At 51.4% G+C, this 18,432-nt stretch overlaps 2 protein-coding genes across 6 annotated transcripts; one reads left to right on the top strand and one right to left on the bottom strand.

Moving 5' to 3' along the window:
* Positions 1 to 1,516: 1,516 nt before the first annotated feature.
* Gnl1 (G protein nucleolar 1 (putative)) lies at positions 1,517 to 10,211 on the bottom strand. The gene is made up of 12 exons (XM_021217675.2): positions 9,888 to 10,211; positions 9,375 to 9,540; positions 8,964 to 9,100; positions 8,710 to 8,861; positions 8,538 to 8,609; positions 7,048 to 7,255; positions 6,833 to 6,928; positions 6,273 to 6,467; positions 2,763 to 2,941; positions 2,520 to 2,682; positions 2,147 to 2,287; positions 1,517 to 1,870 (listed from the first exon to the last, which is right to left on the bottom strand). The coding sequence occupies exons 1-12, from the start codon at positions 9,958 to 9,960 to the stop codon at positions 1,629 to 1,631; spliced, it is 1,824 nt and encodes a 607-aa protein (XP_021073334.1). The 5' UTR covers positions 9,961 to 10,211; the 3' UTR covers positions 1,517 to 1,628.
* Positions 9,899 to 17,131, top strand: Prr3 (proline rich 3). 5 transcript variants are annotated; one of them, XM_021217680.2, is made up of 6 exons: positions 10,271 to 10,405; positions 10,855 to 10,977; positions 11,322 to 11,392; positions 11,653 to 11,715; positions 14,920 to 15,210; positions 15,894 to 17,131. In XM_021217680.2, the coding sequence occupies exons 4-6, from the start codon at positions 11,682 to 11,684 to the stop codon at positions 15,998 to 16,000; spliced, it is 432 nt and encodes a 143-aa protein (XP_021073339.1). In that variant the 5' UTR covers positions 10,271 to 10,405; positions 10,855 to 10,977; positions 11,322 to 11,392; positions 11,653 to 11,681; the 3' UTR covers positions 16,001 to 17,131. The 5 variants fall into 5 exon arrangements, with proteins under 5 accessions (XP_021073335.1, XP_021073339.1, XP_029387176.1 ...); XM_029531316.1 differs by lacking the exon at positions 11,322 to 11,392 and having other exon boundaries at positions 15,894 to 17,123; XM_021217676.1 differs by lacking the exon at positions 11,322 to 11,392 and having other exon boundaries at positions 9,899 to 10,977.
* Positions 17,132 to 18,432: the final 1,301 nt, after the last annotated feature.

Here is an 18,432-nt window from a genome sequence, read left to right as displayed (position 1 = left end):
CTCTCTTGTCACTAAGACAGCTCTGCCTGGTATTGTTTTCCTATAAAATGAACAAGATACAAACACTGACTGGGCACACATATCCCAACTGTTTGGGAGTGAGCCGCCTTCAGACCCACGTGGGTTCAAAGACAGCGTGGTCTACATGGCAAGTCCAGGAATGCAATGAGATCCAAACTTTAAAAAAAATATTGGTTCTAGTGAGGTCTTCAGCTCAAGTCCACACAGCTCCCCACGTCAACTCCACCCCAACCCAACTCACCCAAACGCCCATGGGGAACCTCAAGAGTCAACAGAGGACAGGGAACATGGGCATCAAGAGGCAGACACAATGTCCAACTGTGTTTTGTTCATGAGGCCAAAGAGCCCTAGATTAGAGACTGGATTTTCTTAACTGTGTCTTTTCCTCCTTTCTACCACTCTGGGTACATGACCTTCATGCACAGTCGCATGCTGTGGCTCTAACTCTGTATGGCCGTGCAGGTTACAGGACTCATCATGTCCTTGGAGCCACTGATGTGATTAAACCCTTTAGGAACTCATGGCCGGGGGCCTCAGCCTCCTCAGGAGAGGTTCCTTTCTCTCGGTTGGCAGGTCGGTGCTGGCACTGGAGAACAGGCTACTGAGCCAGGACCTGAAGGAGATGCCTCTACAGAGCAATCAACCCCCGCAGTCCGTGCTGCCGCCCGACTGGACAACCCTGCGGCTGCCTCCTTTTTCACCAGGAACTCAGCCCAGGGTACTCATTTCCGCTGGATACAGAGAACTCCTAAAGATGGCCCCAGCCACCTGCCAACTCCTGGGTCAGACCTTAAACAGTCTGAACTCCACCCCCAAACCAGAGCAAATGGGCTCAAGAACTGGGTCTGCACAGCTGTCGCTTTTTGTTCCCATGCTCTTAATGGGACCTGACGCTGCAAATTAAAGAGCTGTTCTGCTCCAACAGTGAATGTTTGCTGGAATTAAGTCTCCGCCTGCACACATTTCATTAATTTTTTTCACAAGCTTTTTGTCATATTTACATTTCAGTATCAGTAAGTTCCAGAATATAATCAACAGGTCCCCAGAATTTGGAGAACCTTCACACATCCATCATAATCCCAAAGTCTGTGCTCCATGAGGTCCTGGCACTGGCACCATACAAAGGGTTTTGTACTTAGCACAGTCCCAGACACAGATTTGATAAATGTTCACTGAGTTTAGAAAATCCCTATAAAAAGCTTCCGTGGTGACACACCTCCATGGCTCCTTCACCCACAAAGTGCTCATAAAACCAAGGCCAAGCAACAGGGGGCAACAGGACTCTGTTGAAGTGCAGGAGGGGAGGGCTAATTCCAGGTGAGCCTGCCACAGACCTCCTCTGTCCACGGGGGATTCCTAAAGTGCTATGTGAGAGAGTGGGCAGCGGCTTCAGAGAGCTCTGCTTCCCACAGAGAATGAAGAAGAAAGGCAAAAAGCCTCCCACAGCGGTCAGCGGTCAGCCCACACCAACCGCTCTCACCTCAGGCCACCTGGGGAAGGGGCTACAAAGCAGACAATCTTTATTCACAATCAGGGTGGCAAAGGGAAGACACCTCCAGCTCAGCCCAGGAGCAAAGCTGCTGAGGGGACGTGGTACCAGGCGGGGCTCAGCACTCATCTTCCCCGAGCAGGGCATATGGGTTTCGGGCTGTTAGGCAGGACCCAGGATCTGAAGTTGGGGTGTCCTCATCTCCTTCTCCCTCTTCATCTGCATCCCGGTCCTCCTCTCCTTCCTCCTCACAGGAGCTGCTCAGTTCCTCCTCTTCTTCTTCCTCCTCATCACCTGCCGGCCCCACCCTGCCCTGAGACAGCACCAGCTCTGCCGTCTCTGGGTGAGATTCCCAGGTGCCTGAGGAACACAAACAGATGTCTGAATAAAAGAGCTGGGGCAGAGGCGAGGGCAAAGACAATTCTTCAAGTGCTGGCATGCACCCCTCACACAATCGCCTACCTGCAGAGCTGACAAAGCTCCTGCATGTCAAGTCCCCACAGCCACCTTGCTGAAGCCACATTTGCACATCAGTAAACTATCACCAGAACTGCCCAGAGTGGCCCTGTCTAACCTTGCTGTCTACCCCGAGGCTGGCCCCTCAGTAGGGACCGTGGAGAACATGTGGGCTCTTACCTCTCTGTTCACTGTAGCCAGGAGGGTAGAAACATAGGCTGAGGCGACCATCCACTGCCAGGCGAAGGAGGCTGTTGGCCGCTCTGTACACATCGTTTCGAGCTGCCTTGGCCGTTTTATAACCACGTTTCTCTGCCCAAGCTAAACAGAGAAAACAGTAACAGTCAGAGACGCCTGGCTCCTGTCAGGAGTCAGGCTCCTGTCCCGTCAGCCCCACGCCCAGTCTTTTCAGTGTTCCACAGAGTCCAGGCAAGAGTTCTTGATTGTAGTAAAGAAATTTAGGGGCAAGCAGACAACTCCTTCCTTGAGGCCAGAATCTGAGTGGGGAGAACAAGGTAGGCAAGAGACAAAAGGGAGAGGTCAGGAAGCCCACCTTCACAGATGTCCCAGGCACACCAGGGGTGCTCAGCCGAAGGGTCCTCTGCCTCTGGGTGGCGCAGGTGCAGCAGGGCCTGCACAGGGATCCTGGAGGCCAGGTAGCCCACAGAAGTGTAGGGCTCCTGGATCTGGGCAATGGGGTAGATTCCAGCCAAAACCTGTGGAGATAGCACTTAGCGCCTTGCACAGGTCTACCCTCTCTCCTCCCCACCCCGATCCAGCCCCTTCTACCACATACCTGCAGCTGCCTGGGCAGCAGAGAGGGGAAGATAAGGCCCGGACAGTCACAGAGCTTCACAGAGGGGGTGAGAAAGTAGGTCTGAAAATACCGGGTGTGGCCTGGCGTTCTGGAGACACTCACCACCTTCCGCCCCACCAGCCCGTTGATCAGAGAGGACTTCCCCACATTGGGGAAACCTAGAAAGGCAACGCAAAGGACTGTGGGCCAGAGAAGCTGAGCAGTGGTCTGGGCTCCAGCATGCTAACACTGTGGTGGTTTGAAAGAGAATGGCTCCCAGAGGCTCATAGATTTGAATGCTTGGCCCCTAACTGGTAGGAACGTTTTTTTGGGGATGGACTAGGACAGTGGTTCTCAACCTTCCTAATGCTATGACCCTTTACTACAGTTCCTCATGCTGTGGTGACCCCAGCCACAAAATTACTCTGTTGCTTCTTCATAACGACACTTTTGCTGGTATGAATTGTACTGTAACATCTGATGTGTAGGATATCTGATGTAAGGGGTCACGACCCACAGGTTGAGAACCACTGGACTAGAAGGTGTGGCCTTGTTGGAGGAGGTATTTACTAGGGGTGGGCTTTGAGGACTCAAAATTCCACATTAGACCCAATCTCTCTATTTCTGTCTCTCTGGTCTGTCTATCAGTCGGTCTGTCCATCCGTCCCTCCTTCCTCCCCCTTACCATGCCTGCAGCCATGCTCCCTACTATTATGGTCATGGGGTCATCCTCTGAAACGGTAAACAAGCTCCCAATGAGGTACCTCCTTTTACAGACTGCCTTAGTCATGTGTCTCTTTACAGCAACAGAAAAGTGAGCTCGCGACTATGCCACACTCAGCACATCTACTTTTCTTCTGATCTACCTCCAGGTCTAGGATACAGCAATCTGGAAGTCTGAGACACTGCCCTTGAACTCCTGGTCCTGCATCTCAGTCACCTGATAAAAGCCCAGCCCTGTGGCACACAGCTGTGCCCACACATAGCACTTGAGAGAAGATGCACAAGCTGGCCAGCTCCTTCCCACACCGGGCTACCTCTTCTCCAGGGGTAGCAGAGGAGACAGCTCCCCTCTGACTAGAAGATTTTTCTGTCCTCCGAGTAAAACTCCTAGCCCAGTGTGATAACACTAATCCCAGCACTTCAAAGGCTGAGGCAGAAGGATAGCTCAGTTTGAGGACAGCCTAAACTGCACAGTGAGACTGTTTTAGAAACAACAGAAACCTTACATAAACAAAAACAAACCCACAACCCTAAAGACTCAGCTATGTGTGTTACCATTTCCTGAGTTCACCTTGTGACTGTGCACTTGGGAGCTTATTTATTTTATATTATGTGCACTGATTATGTTTTTGCGTTCCTCGGTGGTGCATCTGCCCATCTCCTATTACAGAGCCTCGTCCTGACTTGGTGAGGTGAGTGTCCTTCCTGCTCCCTGCTCTCAAGACCCTCATGAGCATTCAGGGTAAGCCAGCGCCACCCTGCAGCCTCTGGACTCTACCCAGGTGGGCCCATGCAGAGGACGCTGTCTCTGGGATCTTTTTTCTGGGGTGGCCTCTCATCCTCCTCAGGCTCCCAGCAGCTGTCAGCCCTGCTTCACCGATGTGCAACTTCAGGCACTGTGTCCACTTCACTTCCAGACTCTTCTTGTTCCCATTCTCCTTCTGCTTTGTCCAGACTAACTGCTGCTCTGCCTCAGCCCTCGAGCTTTCTCCTCACCTACCTTCTCCTGTCCCGTGGCATTAAATACTCTGCATATTTCCCAGTGGCTCCTTAAACTGAAATCCCGACTGTACCCCAAGCCCCAGTTCTCCCTTCTCCAAGCTCCAGACCCCGCACCCACAGCTACTGAGCCTCTCCACGTGGGACAGCTACCAGCAGCTCCTTAGTTCTCTCCTCTCTGCTCTCCAGCCCTCCACCCTGGCTTCTCTCCCACGTTCTCCACTCAGGAGTCCCAGCTCCATGTGTTTTTAAACAAACAAACAAACAAACCACCTCGGTTGTTCTTTGCTTTCTCTGGTGCCAAGTGTAGTCACCAGCATGGCCATTTCCCCACCTTCACGTCATGTTTCTGTCCCAGCGCCCTATGCCTCCATCACCTCCCTCTGAGCGACTCTCAGGGTTTTCCTTTTTCTTTTTTGAGATGGGTCAAAACCTGTAGCCCAGGCTGGCCTGGAATTCACTACACAGTCCAGGCTGACCTCAAACTCTCCTAATTCTTATGCCCTGGCCTCCCAAACTCTGGAAATACAGGGTGAGCACCACGCCCAACTCCTCTGAGCAGCTCTTGGCTGTCCTCCGGACTTGCATCTTCTCTTCTGTCCGTCTCCTACCATTCACTCTACTCAGTAAAAAGCAAACTTCTAAATGAAACCAGATCCTGCCGCTCCACCACTGGCTTTGAATGTAACTAGAACTAAGATCCAAACTGCCAGAGCCAGAGGGCTGTCTCTGGTTGAGAGAAGTCATAGCCCTTGCAGGACCCAGGATCTGTTCCCAGGACCCACACAATGGGTTCCAACAGTCCACAACCCCAACTTAAGGGGACCCACTGCCCTCTTCTGGCCTCTGCAGGAACCAGATACACACATATATATATATGCAGGCAAAACATCAAAACACACAGAGAAAAAAATCTAAAACCAAAGCCCACAAACATCTAAGGTGCTAATTGCCAAGGCCTCTTCTTACCTCTTGCACCCTCTCCTGCACTGCAGTGGGCTTCAACCTTCCTCACACGCATACTGCGGTGACCCCCCAATATAGTTATTTTCGTCACTAATTAGCAACTGTAGTTTTGCTGCTGTTATGAATTGCAATGTAAGCCCCTAATGTAAAATGACAGTGACCCCGAGAAACCAGGGTGAGGACTGCCGCTTGAACGAAGCTCTTTTCCTTTCAGAGACGGGGTCTTGTTGTCCAGGGTAGACCATCTGGCCTTGAACTCAGAGATTCACCTGCCTCTGCCTCCAAGCGCTGGGACAGAAGGTGAGCGCCACCAGGCTGAGCTAGTGACACAGTTCTTAACCAGGGAGATGACCACACGGAAAAGGGCTCCCACCCAGGGGGAGCTGACACATGCTGCTCTCCAGCTGAGACTTAAGGACCCCTGTCCTAGGAACCAGTGTCCACAACTGAAAATCGAGTACCTACGGGTCACTCAGAGCACCAGGCACTGCGAAGACTTAACAACAGTCGCCACTGTACCACTCTCACGACTTGCCAGGCCCTGTGAGGCTCAGCAGGCCACTGCTCACCTCTGTCTTTGAACTATGCATCAGCAACCTCATTCTCAAGTGACTCAACAGCTTGAGGACTTGCTTGCGTTGACAGAGCCAACAAGAGACAGAACTTCCGCCCTGCAGTAGGCACCCTTCTGTTCCCCCAGGGCCAATGACAAAGGCTGTTCTTTGAAGGATGGAAGTCCAAACAGGCCTAGCTCCCTCCTCTACAAATACTGAAAACACAGAGCCTTAAGAAGGCCACTATGGCAGGCGGCTGAGTCCTTACCTACACAGCCGATCGTCACCACCCCGTCCTTGTAGCGTTCCCTGGAGGGGCCCGTGGGCTCCATAGCTGAATCAGTCAGCTGCTCTACCAGTACTGCCGGCCCGTCTTCTTCCTCCTCTTCCTCACCGGAGACGTTACCCCAGGAGGCCCCAGCCACGTCCCTGGCGATCTTCTCGCGCCAGCTGCTCAAGTCCACTGTTTGAAGAAGAAAATAGAGGGCATTTCGCTCATCCCCAGGCCACTATGCTTCATGAACACACAGCTGATGTCACCATCATGCCAAGAATCACGGAGTGCCAGCATGTACTGTGGCAGACCAAAGTTTCCCCAGCCTTCACGGGACCCCCACTCTGGAGTCACAGATGTCTCTCCATCAGAACATCTACAACTACTCAAGATATCAAACCACAGAGGCCCCCACCCACTCCTGCCTCTCTCCTTCCCACCATCTGGCGTGGGGGGTGGGAGGGAGACAACTTATTCTACAACTTTCCTAAGTGTGTATATTAGAGGGGCATCCAGAAATGAGCCCTTGAGCCTCTCCTCCAAGGACTACATACCTTTCCCCACAGTGATGGCTTCGCAGGCTCTCAGCAACTGCTCTGGCCCCAGTGCCCGAGTCCATCCTTTCCCTCGTCTCCGATTCTTCTTCAAGACTGAGATGAGAGAGTGAAGATGTGCCTCTTTCTCCTGCTGCCCTCAGGCCCACATCAGGTGCCCTGTTCTCCACACCCTGCTCATCTCACCCCCAACACCTTTTCCGCAGCTTACTCACCACCACCAGGCTCCTGTGGAGTACGCGTGTCCCGAGGGAAAGAGGTGAACAGGACAATGTGGAGCTGGGGGTAGCGCTGGTGAAAATAATGCTTCCAGGCAACCACGAGAGCCGGCGGGGCCAGGTCCACCTTGTTCAAGACCAGCACCAGGGCCAGCCCAAGCTCTCCAGTTACATACTCATAAAGTGCTGGTGGGAAGTTCACAACCTGTGACACAATTGGTAAGAGGACAGAGTGACAAGAAGAGAGAGAGTCAAGAGTTTGCTGACCCCAGCTCCCTGTCACCAGGCACAGCTCTGGCGGAAGTAGATTCTGTGGTGAAAACAGTAACCCAGTCACACTGAGCAGGGAAGGCAAAGCAGGTGTTAATAACAACCTGGGCAAGTCTCAGGGAACTTCCTGCAGGTCATGATGAGAGAGATGGAGCCACCAGGCATGGTGGCGCACACCTTTAATCCCAGCACTCGGGAGGCAGAGGCAGGCAGAACTCTGATTCGAGGCCAGCTCGTAAAAATGAAAACCAAAAAAAAAAAAAAAAAAAAAAAAAAAAAAAGAAACGAAGGCAAGTATGACAATATCGAAGGCAAGTATGACAATATCTAGCACACTGAGGTGATGACAGTCAGGAATAGGAATAGGGACTAGGTAAGAAGTAACACCTGCTTCTATGTGCACACAACCATGTAAGTGTACACACATGCACGCGAGCACATGCACGTGTGTGTATATATCTGTGTTAGGTGTGTATGGCTCTGTACATCATATGTGAGTGTGACAAGGGATGAATAAAAAGCTCAGCTCCTGAGGCTGGGGGTGTGGCTCACTGGTAAAAGCTCAGGCCTAGTACAAGCAAGATGCAAGGCCCAGGGCTTCATCCTCGCTGGCAGAGCAGAGCAAAACAAAAGGAAACGCAAATGGCGCCATCACCTGAGGAACGACAAGGATGACTTCTGTGACTTCCCAATTCCAAGCATACCTACTACAAGTGGCATGGCAAGCACCTGCAAATCAGGGCCTTTCACACATGCTCATCAAAAGATGTAAAAAGATCTCTCTGAGCCGGTGGTGGTGGTGGTGGTGGTGGTGGTGGCGGCGGCGGCGGCGGCGGCGCACGCCTTTAATCCCAGCGCTTGGGAGGCAGAGGCAGGCAGAGGCCAGCCTGGTCTACAGAGTGAGTTCCAGGACAGCCAGGGCTTACAGAGAAACCCTGTCTCAAAAACACAAAACAAGCCAGGCAGTGGTGGCGCACGCCTTTAATCCCAGCATTTGGAAGGCAGAGGCAGGTGGATTTCTGAGTTCGAGGCCAGCCTGGTCTACAGAGTTAGTTCCAAGACAGCCAAGGCTACACAGAGAAACCCTATCTTGAAAACCAAAAAACAAACAAACAAACAAACAAAACCAAAAAAGCTCTGCCTTCCAATTCCTGCCTCAGAATACTCTCGTACTAGAATCATCCCCTTCTCCCTTGCAAACCTTTCAAAGTCCTCACCGGATGTCGGATGTCAGTAATGAGCAAGACGATGTCAGACATCTCTAACACCCTCCACAGCTGCCTCCATGTCTGAAAAGATCAGAAGAGAGACTGTCTTTAGTCCTGCTGCTGCCTGAATCAGGACACTAAGATCACAGTATGTCGACTCCAGTCAACACGCCACCATTACCTCTAGATTGTGCTCAAAGTAGCTGAGTTTCTCCGAAGTGTATGCCCCATGTATCTTCCCAAGGTATTCCTGGAAGCTCCGCTCCTCCTGGCTCATTAGCTGTTCCTTGGACATCTCATAGCTCCAAGGAGGCCGCCGGGGAAAGTCCAGGACTGGGAAACGAGAAGAGACGGGATAAGCATGAGGTCTTTTTCTAGATCCCTTCTCTAACCAGCAAGTTCCCCAAGCTGATGGCATACACAAGTAGCCCTCACCTGAGCCAGGCTGATACACCTCCCGGATATCCAACTCCAGCACTTCAGCACTGACCGGCTGCAACACTTGCTCTCTGGCCGCTCTCTTTCTCCTCTCCACCTCCTCCCGGCTGTCCCGTTCAAAATGCAGTCGGTATCTAAGGGGAGAGGGACCACACATCTATTGGAGTCCTGTGACAAACGATCTCTTCTTCTGACCAGAAAACTTTGTAAAGCTTACTCTCCTGGTTGTTCAGGTCTCCTCTAAACAAACTCTTGACAGCCCCCCTTAGAAGGCAAGATTGTGGCCCATCCAGTGACAACCTTCCTTGGCTTCCGGCCTCACTAGTTCCACTTTCAACCCTTCATCGGAAGCTTTTCCTAAGGGTGAGGACGGGGGAACCGCAGTCAGCGCCCTTCTCCTTGGCTTACCGGTTGGGGTCGTAGCCTCTGGGCCCCAGGCCCTGGGAAGGCTGCTGGTTGAGCCTGCGGATATGATGGGTCACGGATTCCCCATCCGACGTGTCCGTCTGCTCCTCCCGCCGCTCCCGGCTACCGCTGCGGCTGTTGGAACTGGAGCGCAGCCCATCTTGGAGCCCTGAGGGGAGGGGCCGGTGACGCCGGTGTAGACCGGTTCTTAGGGGACCCAAAGCCCCCCGAGCCGGTAGGACAAGCTCTTCTTCAGCCGCCCCAACTTCTCCCGAGGCTCCATCCTCCCAACCGCGCGCCCCAACCCCGTCCCGGATGGGCCTGGAGGTCGTCACAGCGCCCCGTAGCAGCAGAGTTTCCCATCCCCCACCCTCCACCCCTCCCCGTCCCGCCGCTGCGGGAAACCCCCACCGTGGCAGCCCACGCGGGATCGCGAGAGCCCACCCACCCCCCGCCCGCGGTGCGGCGGCACAGCCCTCCTCCAGAGCTGCGCAGCGGCCCCGCCCCCTCCCTGACCTCGCTTCCGCTCCCGCTTGTCCTGCAGCTGCTTCTTCTTCTGCTTCACGCTGAAGGGCTTCTTCCTCGGCATGGCCCCGGAGCCCCGGACCGCCCTCCGCCGAGCTCCCCGCCGCCGCAACTGACTCCCCCGGGCTGCCCCCGCCGGCGGCCCGGGGCCCTGGGGAGGCGGGGCCGCGGTGACGTCAGCGGCGAGCGGCGGGGAGCGGGGCGGCGGGGATGCAAGCGGCGGCACGTGAGAGCCCGCGGGTCCGGGATGCACGGGGCGGCGAGCGGGAGACGCGCGTGGGAGGCCCGAGCCGACTCCGTCACGGGCGCTACCAAGTGGCAGTCGCGGGAGGGGGGACGCGTGTCATCGCCGCTCGGCGCTCCCGGGAGCTGCCACTCACCTGGCGGGGGCCGGGCGACGGGGCGAGGACACGCCCCACCGCGAGGGCGCCAGGAGAGGATGGCCCCTGGCGGGAGAAGCCGAGGCTGCGCTGGCTGCCCCGTGGACTGGCCTGCGGCGACAGGACTCGGTAAGGAGACTGCGGAAGAGGCAGGTTCACGGGTCACACGTGCGAGCGCGGGTGAGGAGGAAAAGCGAGCGGGACAAGGACTTTTGGAGAGAGGTCAGAGAGCACCGAGTTGTGGCTGTAGGTGTTGCCATGGTAACTGGGGACCGGATGTGGCGACCTTAGGATGCGACAGGCCTCTCGCGTGCCGCCAGAGGCCCGAAGCCTGTCCGGTGTCTCACTGTCATGCGGTGAAGCTTTCCCACGTGGAGAGGAACTGCACAAGGGGGAGCCAAGCTTCCCCACGCGCGGCGGGGTGAGCGAGGCACCTTGTAGGAGCGAACGGCCGCGGCACATCCACGACCTCCCGGAAGTGGCATGGTGGGCGCCTCGGTCACCCGGCCCATCGCTCACCCGGAAACGGAAGGAAAGCTGGTGTGCCTCTTCCTCACTGCCCTCCAAATCTGCTGCAGCCATTGCCGCAGCCGCTATGCCGAAACGAAAGAAGCAGGACCAGCAGCCGCCGCCGCCGCAGCAGCTTCTCGCACTGTCCGAGCGGGACGAGCCTGGAGACGGGGAGGATGAGCGCCCCACGGGTGAGGAGCAGGGCGTGCACACGCCTGTCAGCGGGCCGGGGGGGCTAGGCGAGAGTGAAATGCAGGGGAGGAGGTGCCAACGGAAGGAGGAAGGGCGCACGCGTGGAGGTGGGGTGGGGCGTGGTGGGGAGTGCTGCTGGTGGAACGTGGATTGAGGGCTTCGCTTGCTTGAACCCTCAACCTCAGTCTGGCTCCTAATCCTTTCTGGAGAAGGCAGGGGAGGTGGCGGCTCGGCTAAACATCTGGCTTGCGCAACCGCAGAATGGCCGGGGAGAGGGGTGGCAGCGATGTTACAGATTGTGATGATCGGGAAGACAATTTGTGACCACACTTCCACTGGTTAGGTCAACCTTCTGTGAACTACTCCCCCGAGGGAAGGAGAGGAGAAAAAAACTATGATGGGCCAACAGTTAAGGTGAGGGATTGGGGTATGTGGAATCACTGGCATGTTGTGGATGCAGCACTGTGAGGAAAGAGCTGTTAGAGACCTCTGTTACCCTCTGATGGACTCTCAAACAACTCTGCAGAGGGACGGGCAGATGGACGGGGTGAGAGTTTGCAGCACTGCTGAGTGGATATATGACTTACCTGGTTAAAAACTGAGTGTTAAAAGACCACATAAGGACGAGGTCCTTTGCACCGTTCTGATGACCCTGTTTTCACATCTGCTCTTAGGACCACCCAGCCTTCTGGGCCCTCCCCCCATGGCTAACGGGAAGCCTGGTGATCCCAAGTCAGGTGAGGAGAAATTGGGCCCTGATTCGTGTTTTAAGCCCTGGAGAAGGGACGGACCCTTAAAGACTTAAAACAAAAGTCCAGGGATTGTCTACCTAAATGAGGGATCATATATTAATGTTACTTTCCTTCCAGATTAACTCCTAGGTCTATCTCTATTTGTGTGTAGAAATAAATGTTCTCCATTATAGAGGCTCTAAATGGGACACTACCAAGACCAAAGTGGGAGGGCATAGCAAGATTTGGTGAAAAGCTGCAGTAGCTATGACACTGGTTTTCACAGAATGTCAACATAAATTTTTAATATTTGAGACCCTGTCTGTGAGTGCAATCAGAGGCCTGTAGATATATGAACACAGAATTCTGTGTAAAGATGAAATCAAAGAAGTGGTTCTGTCAGTAAACAAAGTTGTCTCAATTGGACTTTTTTTGTGTGTAAATATATGAACTTTGACTTTGTTATTGTCATCTCAAATAAAAGCATCAATTCTAAGCAGACTGTAAAATAAACATTCTTATAAAGAGTAACTGTGTCTCATGGTCTTAGAGTAGGTAAGAGTTTGTAAACAACACACAGACCATGCATAGTGGCAGCAGGAAAGCTAAGAGTTCAGTATTAGCCTTGCCTATATAAGGTCTATAAAATCTAAAAGTTGCCAGGCGGTGGTGGCACACGCCTTTAATCCCAGCACTTGGGAGGTAGAGGGAGGTGGATTTCTGAGTTCAAGGCCAGCCTAGTCTTGATATACCATGAAAGACTGGGCAATGGTGGCACACGCCTTTAATCCCAGCACTTGGGAGGCAGAGGTAGGCAGATTTCTGAGTTCAAGGCCAGCCTGGTCTACAGAGTGAGTTCCTGGACAGCCAGATCTACACAGAGAAACCCTGTCTCAGGAAAAAAAAAAAATCCAAAAGTAAAACAAGGAAGAACATGAGGAGTGATACTGTGGGTGGTGGTCCAGTTGGTGAAGTATTTACTTCAAAAGCATGAAGTCCTGATTTCAGATCTTGGTAACCATGTAAAAATCAAAAACCTGGGCCCAACCGTGAAGATAAGGCCGAGGTAGACAGACTCTAGGACTTGCTGGCTAGCAAGTATAGTTGAATCAGAATGTTCCAGGTTCAGTGAGACCCTGTCAGCCTCTGGCACACACACATGTTAGTCATAAAGGAAGTATTTATAAATAAACCACATCAAATAACCCTGATTGTATTAATCAGATAACGCTGCTAACTAAGTAGACATGGAACCACATAACTACTATGTATAGTATGGAGCTTTGTTAGAAAACTAAAAATAAGCAAGCCTGGTAGCATATGTCTACAATTTTGAAGGGTGAGGCAGGAGAACTTTTGCACTCTGAGGCTAGCATGGGCTACATAGAGGCTCTATTTAACAAATTAAATAAGTACAGTTCCGCTTCTGGGTTTATACAAGAATTGAAAGCGTAGCCTTTGGGGATTGGAGTTTTGGTTTGTTGTGTTATCTATTTGCAGTGAGGTCTCACTGTATAGCCTTGGCTGTTTGGAGCTCACTGTACAGACCACACTAGACTTGAATGCAGAGAAAATCTGCCTGTCTCTGCTTCCCAACTTTTTGGATTAAAGTCAGGCACCACCAGGCCTGTCCTTTTTTTTTTTTTTTTTTTTTGAGACAGTTGTTATGTAGGCCCAGCTGCATCGATATATATATGGATAGATAGATAGATAGATAGATATGCATTCAGTGGAATATTGTTTTGAAAAAGGAAGAAAATGTTAACAGAATCTCAACACAGTATTAAGAAAGTGGGTCCATAAAGATAAACACATGAACTATCTGAAGTCAGACTCATAGAAACAATTAGAATGTGGGTTACTGGAGCTGTTGGAGATGTAAGGAAAGGGTTAAAGGTTTCTGTTTTGGTCTCAGGTTTACAGTGTAGGGTTCTGGGATTCTGTTTCCCAACAGATGGACTTACTTACGGTATTAAACCATATACTTAATAGTTGCGGTGAGTCAGGCTAACAAGATGGCTTGGCAGGTCAAGGTGCTTGCCACCAAGCCTGACAGCCTGACTTTAACCCTTGGGTCCGAGTAGTACAGGGACCAAATTCCACATGTGCTGTCACACGTGCAGCATAATATCCGTGTACACGTCCCCAACACACCCACACACAAATAAGATCTGGAATTTTAGAAATCTATTTTTTAGGCTAAAGAGCTTGCTATTAGAACCTGAGGTTAATTTTTAGCACCACACGGTCTAGTAGAACTAGGCAGCTCACAGGTCTAGTTCCAACACCCTTTTTTGGCCTGCAGGGACACAAGACACACATGTGATATGTGAGCATATGTATATATTTTTGTTTCTCTCACACAACAAATCAACCAAATGAGAAAGTCTGAGCCATCCAATGCTTGGAAGCTGTAAAGCCACCTCAGAGGAGAGTGTGTAAGTTGATAACCACTCAGAAACTGTGTTTAATAAGGTTTTCTTACTGAGCAATTCCTCTGCTACATGTAGTCTGAACAGAAACTTATATTACACATAGAAATGTTTGTAGCATTGTTTATTGTGGCCGCACAGTTAATACCCACATGTCCAATCCATCATCAGTAGAGCACATTAGTTCGTGTAATAGGATGCTACACTTAAAAAAATCAACCACCGCCGGGCGTGGTGACGCAGGCCTTTAATCCCAGCACTCGGGAGGCAGAGGCAGCCTGGTCTACAAAGTGAGATCCAGGACAGCCAGAGCTACACAGAGAAACCCTGTCTCGAAAAAACATAGAAAAAAAAAAAAAAAAAAAAAAATCACCAACCCAGACAACTTGACTCTCATGATTAACAGAAGAGCCCAGAGTTCATATCCAGGCAGATCCACACCTGTCACATTAGAAGTCAGGAGGGTGGTAACCTTCCCGGGGAGGAAAGGGCATATAGAGATGGATGGCTTTTTTGAGGCTGGAGGTTTAGTTCAGTAATGAGAGTAATCAGTTGCCTAGCATACACAAGATCCTAGGTTCAGTTCCCCACACCAGGGGCTAAAAAGCACTTAGAAACACATCTCTTTTAACATGGGCGGTGGAAATCCAGGTGAAGACGTGGTAGTTAATTTGTGTACTTTTAAAAGTCGGTGTCGGTGCTTTGCTGTCGTGAGCAGGAGAGGGGCTTTTGTCAGGACTAAGCTGCCCAGTAATCACCTCCCTGTCTCTCTCTGCAGCCTTCCACAGGGGGCCTCCAGGATCAAGGGGGAGGATGATCCCCCCACTGCTGAGTCTCCCGCCTCCTCCCCGGGGTAGAGGCTACATTCGGGGAGGCCTCGGTCCTCGCGCTAGCCCGTATGGTCGTGGTTGGTGGGGTATCAATACCGAACCTCCTTTTCCTGGGCCAGGCCATGGGGGTCCCTCTAGGGAAAGCTTTTACAAAGAGGCGAGAAACCCACGAAGGCTCAGAAGCTGGTCTCTTGTCAAGGATACCTACCCACCTAAGGACAGCCCCCAGATGATGGAAGGTAAGGCCAGGCCCACTTTGTTATGTTTGTATGCCAGCAGGCCTGGGAAATCTCCTCCTTTGAGCTCTCACTGAGCAGCACTGAGAATTAATGCAGGGCCTTCTCCATGCTGAGGAGTCCCAGCTTCCCAGCTGCCTTAAGAGGTCCTGGACGCTTTTCCCTCAGAAAGACTGTCTTTCCAAAACATTTGGTGGTCTGGGAGTCTTGCTCAGTAATTGAGCAACGTGTATATCATGCTGAGGCCCTGTGTTCTATCCCTAGCACCAAAAAGGAAAAAAAAAGGCAAAATACTTGTAAACATTGTATGGTAGAAACCTTGGCTTTCTCTCTGCATTCTATTATATTTTAGGATTTTTGAGGGGTCAGGAAGGAAGAGCTGTCTTTGATTGGGGGTGGGTGGACACGTTGACCTCAAACTTGTGGCAGTCTTCTGTCTTGGCCTTCTGAATGCTAGGACCACAGGTGTGAGCCACCTCACCCAGCTCTTTTTAGGTTTTTTGTTGTTATTTTTGAGACAGGGTTCTCTGTGTAGCCCTGGCTGTCCTGGAACTCACTCTGTAGACCAGGCTGGCCTCGAACTCAGAGATCTGCCTGCCTTAGCCTCCCAAGTGCTGGGATTAAAGGCGTGCACCACCACTACCTGGCTTGTGAGGTTTTAAGCTGCTGTTTTCCCTTATTCACAGACAAGTCTGACCGCCCTATCTGCCGACACTTTTCTAAGAAGGGCCACTGTCGATATGAAGACCATTGTGCCTTCTACCATCCAGGCGTCAACGGACCTCCTCTGTGAGACTGTGCCTTCCCACCCAGGCTGGAAGGAGCCCTCTGACCTAGTGGCCATGCATTCTGTGGCTCCATCATAGATACTTGAAGGCTCCTCTGTCACCTTCAAGCACTGACACATCCACCGCTTTCATCATCTCTCCCATTTGGGGTCCAGAGCTGTGATTGTCACAGTGCACAGTGCACACTATCTTCTGACCCAGCCTGGAGAGACCTTCGGGACCCCATCTTGCTACTTTCCACTGCCTCCTGGATCCTCCCCTCTGCCAAAAGACTGCTCAACAGGAAACCTTTGGTGCTGTTTCTTGTGCATTTGTCCACCTGTCCCTCAGTATTGCCCTCAGTTCCCAAGAGCCCTGGAGCAGTCTCTTATCCTCTAACTGCTTGTTTAAGTCCTTTCACGTAAAACCCCAGTGTTTGCAGCTGCCAGGAAGTGCACCAGGTTGTCTGGCCTTGAGGTCGAGTTTGAGTGACTGGTACAGACTTGCTCCTTGAACAGCCTCTACCTGCTTTTGGACGTCCTAGTTTCTGTCCGTAGCATGAGCCCCACCACTAAGGCCTGTGGTCACTGTGCTTTGTGAAACTGTGCATCCTTTGTAGCCTTCCTCGGTGTCCGTGGCATTTTTTTTGTGATTTCCCAACACTAGAGTAAGTTTTTCTGCCAAATCAAGTGAGGCTCTTGGTGCCCTCTGGAGTTCACCTACCTCCCAACACGGGAGGACGTGAGACTTCTTCAGACTGCCTCCCCATCGTGCCCTCTCCTGGCATTCTGGGTCTGACAGGTCAGTGGTGTCTTGGAAAGCCTCCGGCGGGCCTCCCCACACAGCTCCCGCCTGGCCCGTTTTAGTTAGGCTCTGTCGTTGTGAGGCCACCGATCCTTTGATTTGACTTTGTGAATCTCCACCTGTCTTTGGATGGAACCTGAACAGTACTGACATCTCTGACCCTCTTACTTCCCTGGCACTGCGTGTTTTCTGTGAAAACAGCAGTGAACATGTTGGGTTTTGAACAGCCCCTATGGAAGTGGGTCAGGAGGTGTGTGTGCAAGAGGAGAGAGAACTGTTGGAGAACTAAGGATGTTTTTTTTTTTCTTTTTAACTTTTTTTTATATTAGTAATAAATACAGTGGAAACCGGTATCTTCTCTCATTTCTCTGTTCCAGTCCTTGCAGGTGCATGGGAGCCTTCTCAGGCTGTCAGGGAGTCTATTCCCTTAGTTTATCAGAAGCAAAAGTTAGACTATGGAAAGGATTGCAGTGGGGAGAGCAGATCAGGATGTGGCATGGAGCACAGGAGGAGGAGTGGGTGGAGTCGTCTCGGCAGTGTCTGAGAACAGTTTCTGAAGGCCTTAGATTTTGCATGCTGGCATTTTTTGTTTTGTTTTTTTTTGGGGGGGGTGGTTTGAACGCAAAATCAGAAGAGCAACTCACTTAAGATTTATTTTGTGATACTTTTTCCCTTGTAAATCAAATCATGTAATTCACATGAGCTCTGTAGATGATGTTATCAGACTTTGTAATGACTTTATGTCTCACTGTCAAAAGGTTGGACTTGCTTGTCTACTCAGGCTGGGGAACAGACTTAGAAATGGAGATATTTTTAAAAGTTTTTAGGCCGGGCAATGGTGGTACAGGCCTTTAATCCCAGCACTCGGGAGGCAGAGGCAGCCTGGTCTACAGAGTGAGTTCCAGGACAGCCAGAGCTACACAGAGAAACCCTGTCCCGAAAAAAAAGTTTTCAGATTATTTACTATTTTATGTTTATGAATATTTTGCCTCCCTGTATGTATGTGTACTGTGTGTGCTGCTTGTGACTCCAGTTCTTGGGGATTTGGTGCCCTCTTTTGCCCTCCTGGGGCACCAGGCACATACCCAGTGCACATAAGCAAGCAAACAGAATTTTTTTAAAGAGACGTCAAAGATTGAGCTTGGATGTATATCAATGTTAGAACTCCAGGGGCAGAGGCACCAGCAAAAGATGGAGGAAGAGCAGTCCACTAGAGAAAAAGTCTGGAGAAATGGAGGGAAAGTGACCACCTATGTCAGATGTGTTAGGACATGGCTTCTGATCTGTTGATCCTGGGAAATGAATTGGGACAGAAGCATCATGGGAGCTGGGAATGTAGCTCAGTGGGTAGGACATTTGCCTAGTATGTGTGATGCTGCCTTAGGATCCATTCTTGGGCCATATAAATAAACCAGGCACATTAACACAGGTGTGTAATCTCAAAGCTCAGGAAGGAGACAAGAAAATGGGAAATTGAGTGTCATCTTTGGCTACTTAGAGGACTTGAGGCAAGACTGGACTACATAAGGAAAAGAAGAGCGTGACTGAGAACAGGAGCTGCCCCAGGTGTGGAAACCCTCGTCCAAACTCGCATGCCTGTCATTCATTAGAGTTAAAAGCCAGCCATATCTTGATTGTGACTTGAAAGGTATAT

Source organism: Mus pahari, chromosome 18 (assembly GCF_900095145.1).
Source record: "Mus pahari chromosome 18, PAHARI_EIJ_v1.1, whole genome shotgun sequence".
Taxonomy (NCBI): Eukaryota; Metazoa; Chordata; class Mammalia; order Rodentia; family Muridae; genus Mus; species Mus pahari.
The sequence above is the reverse complement of the archived record's forward strand: the minus strand, read 5'-3'. Positions and strand labels throughout refer to the sequence as shown.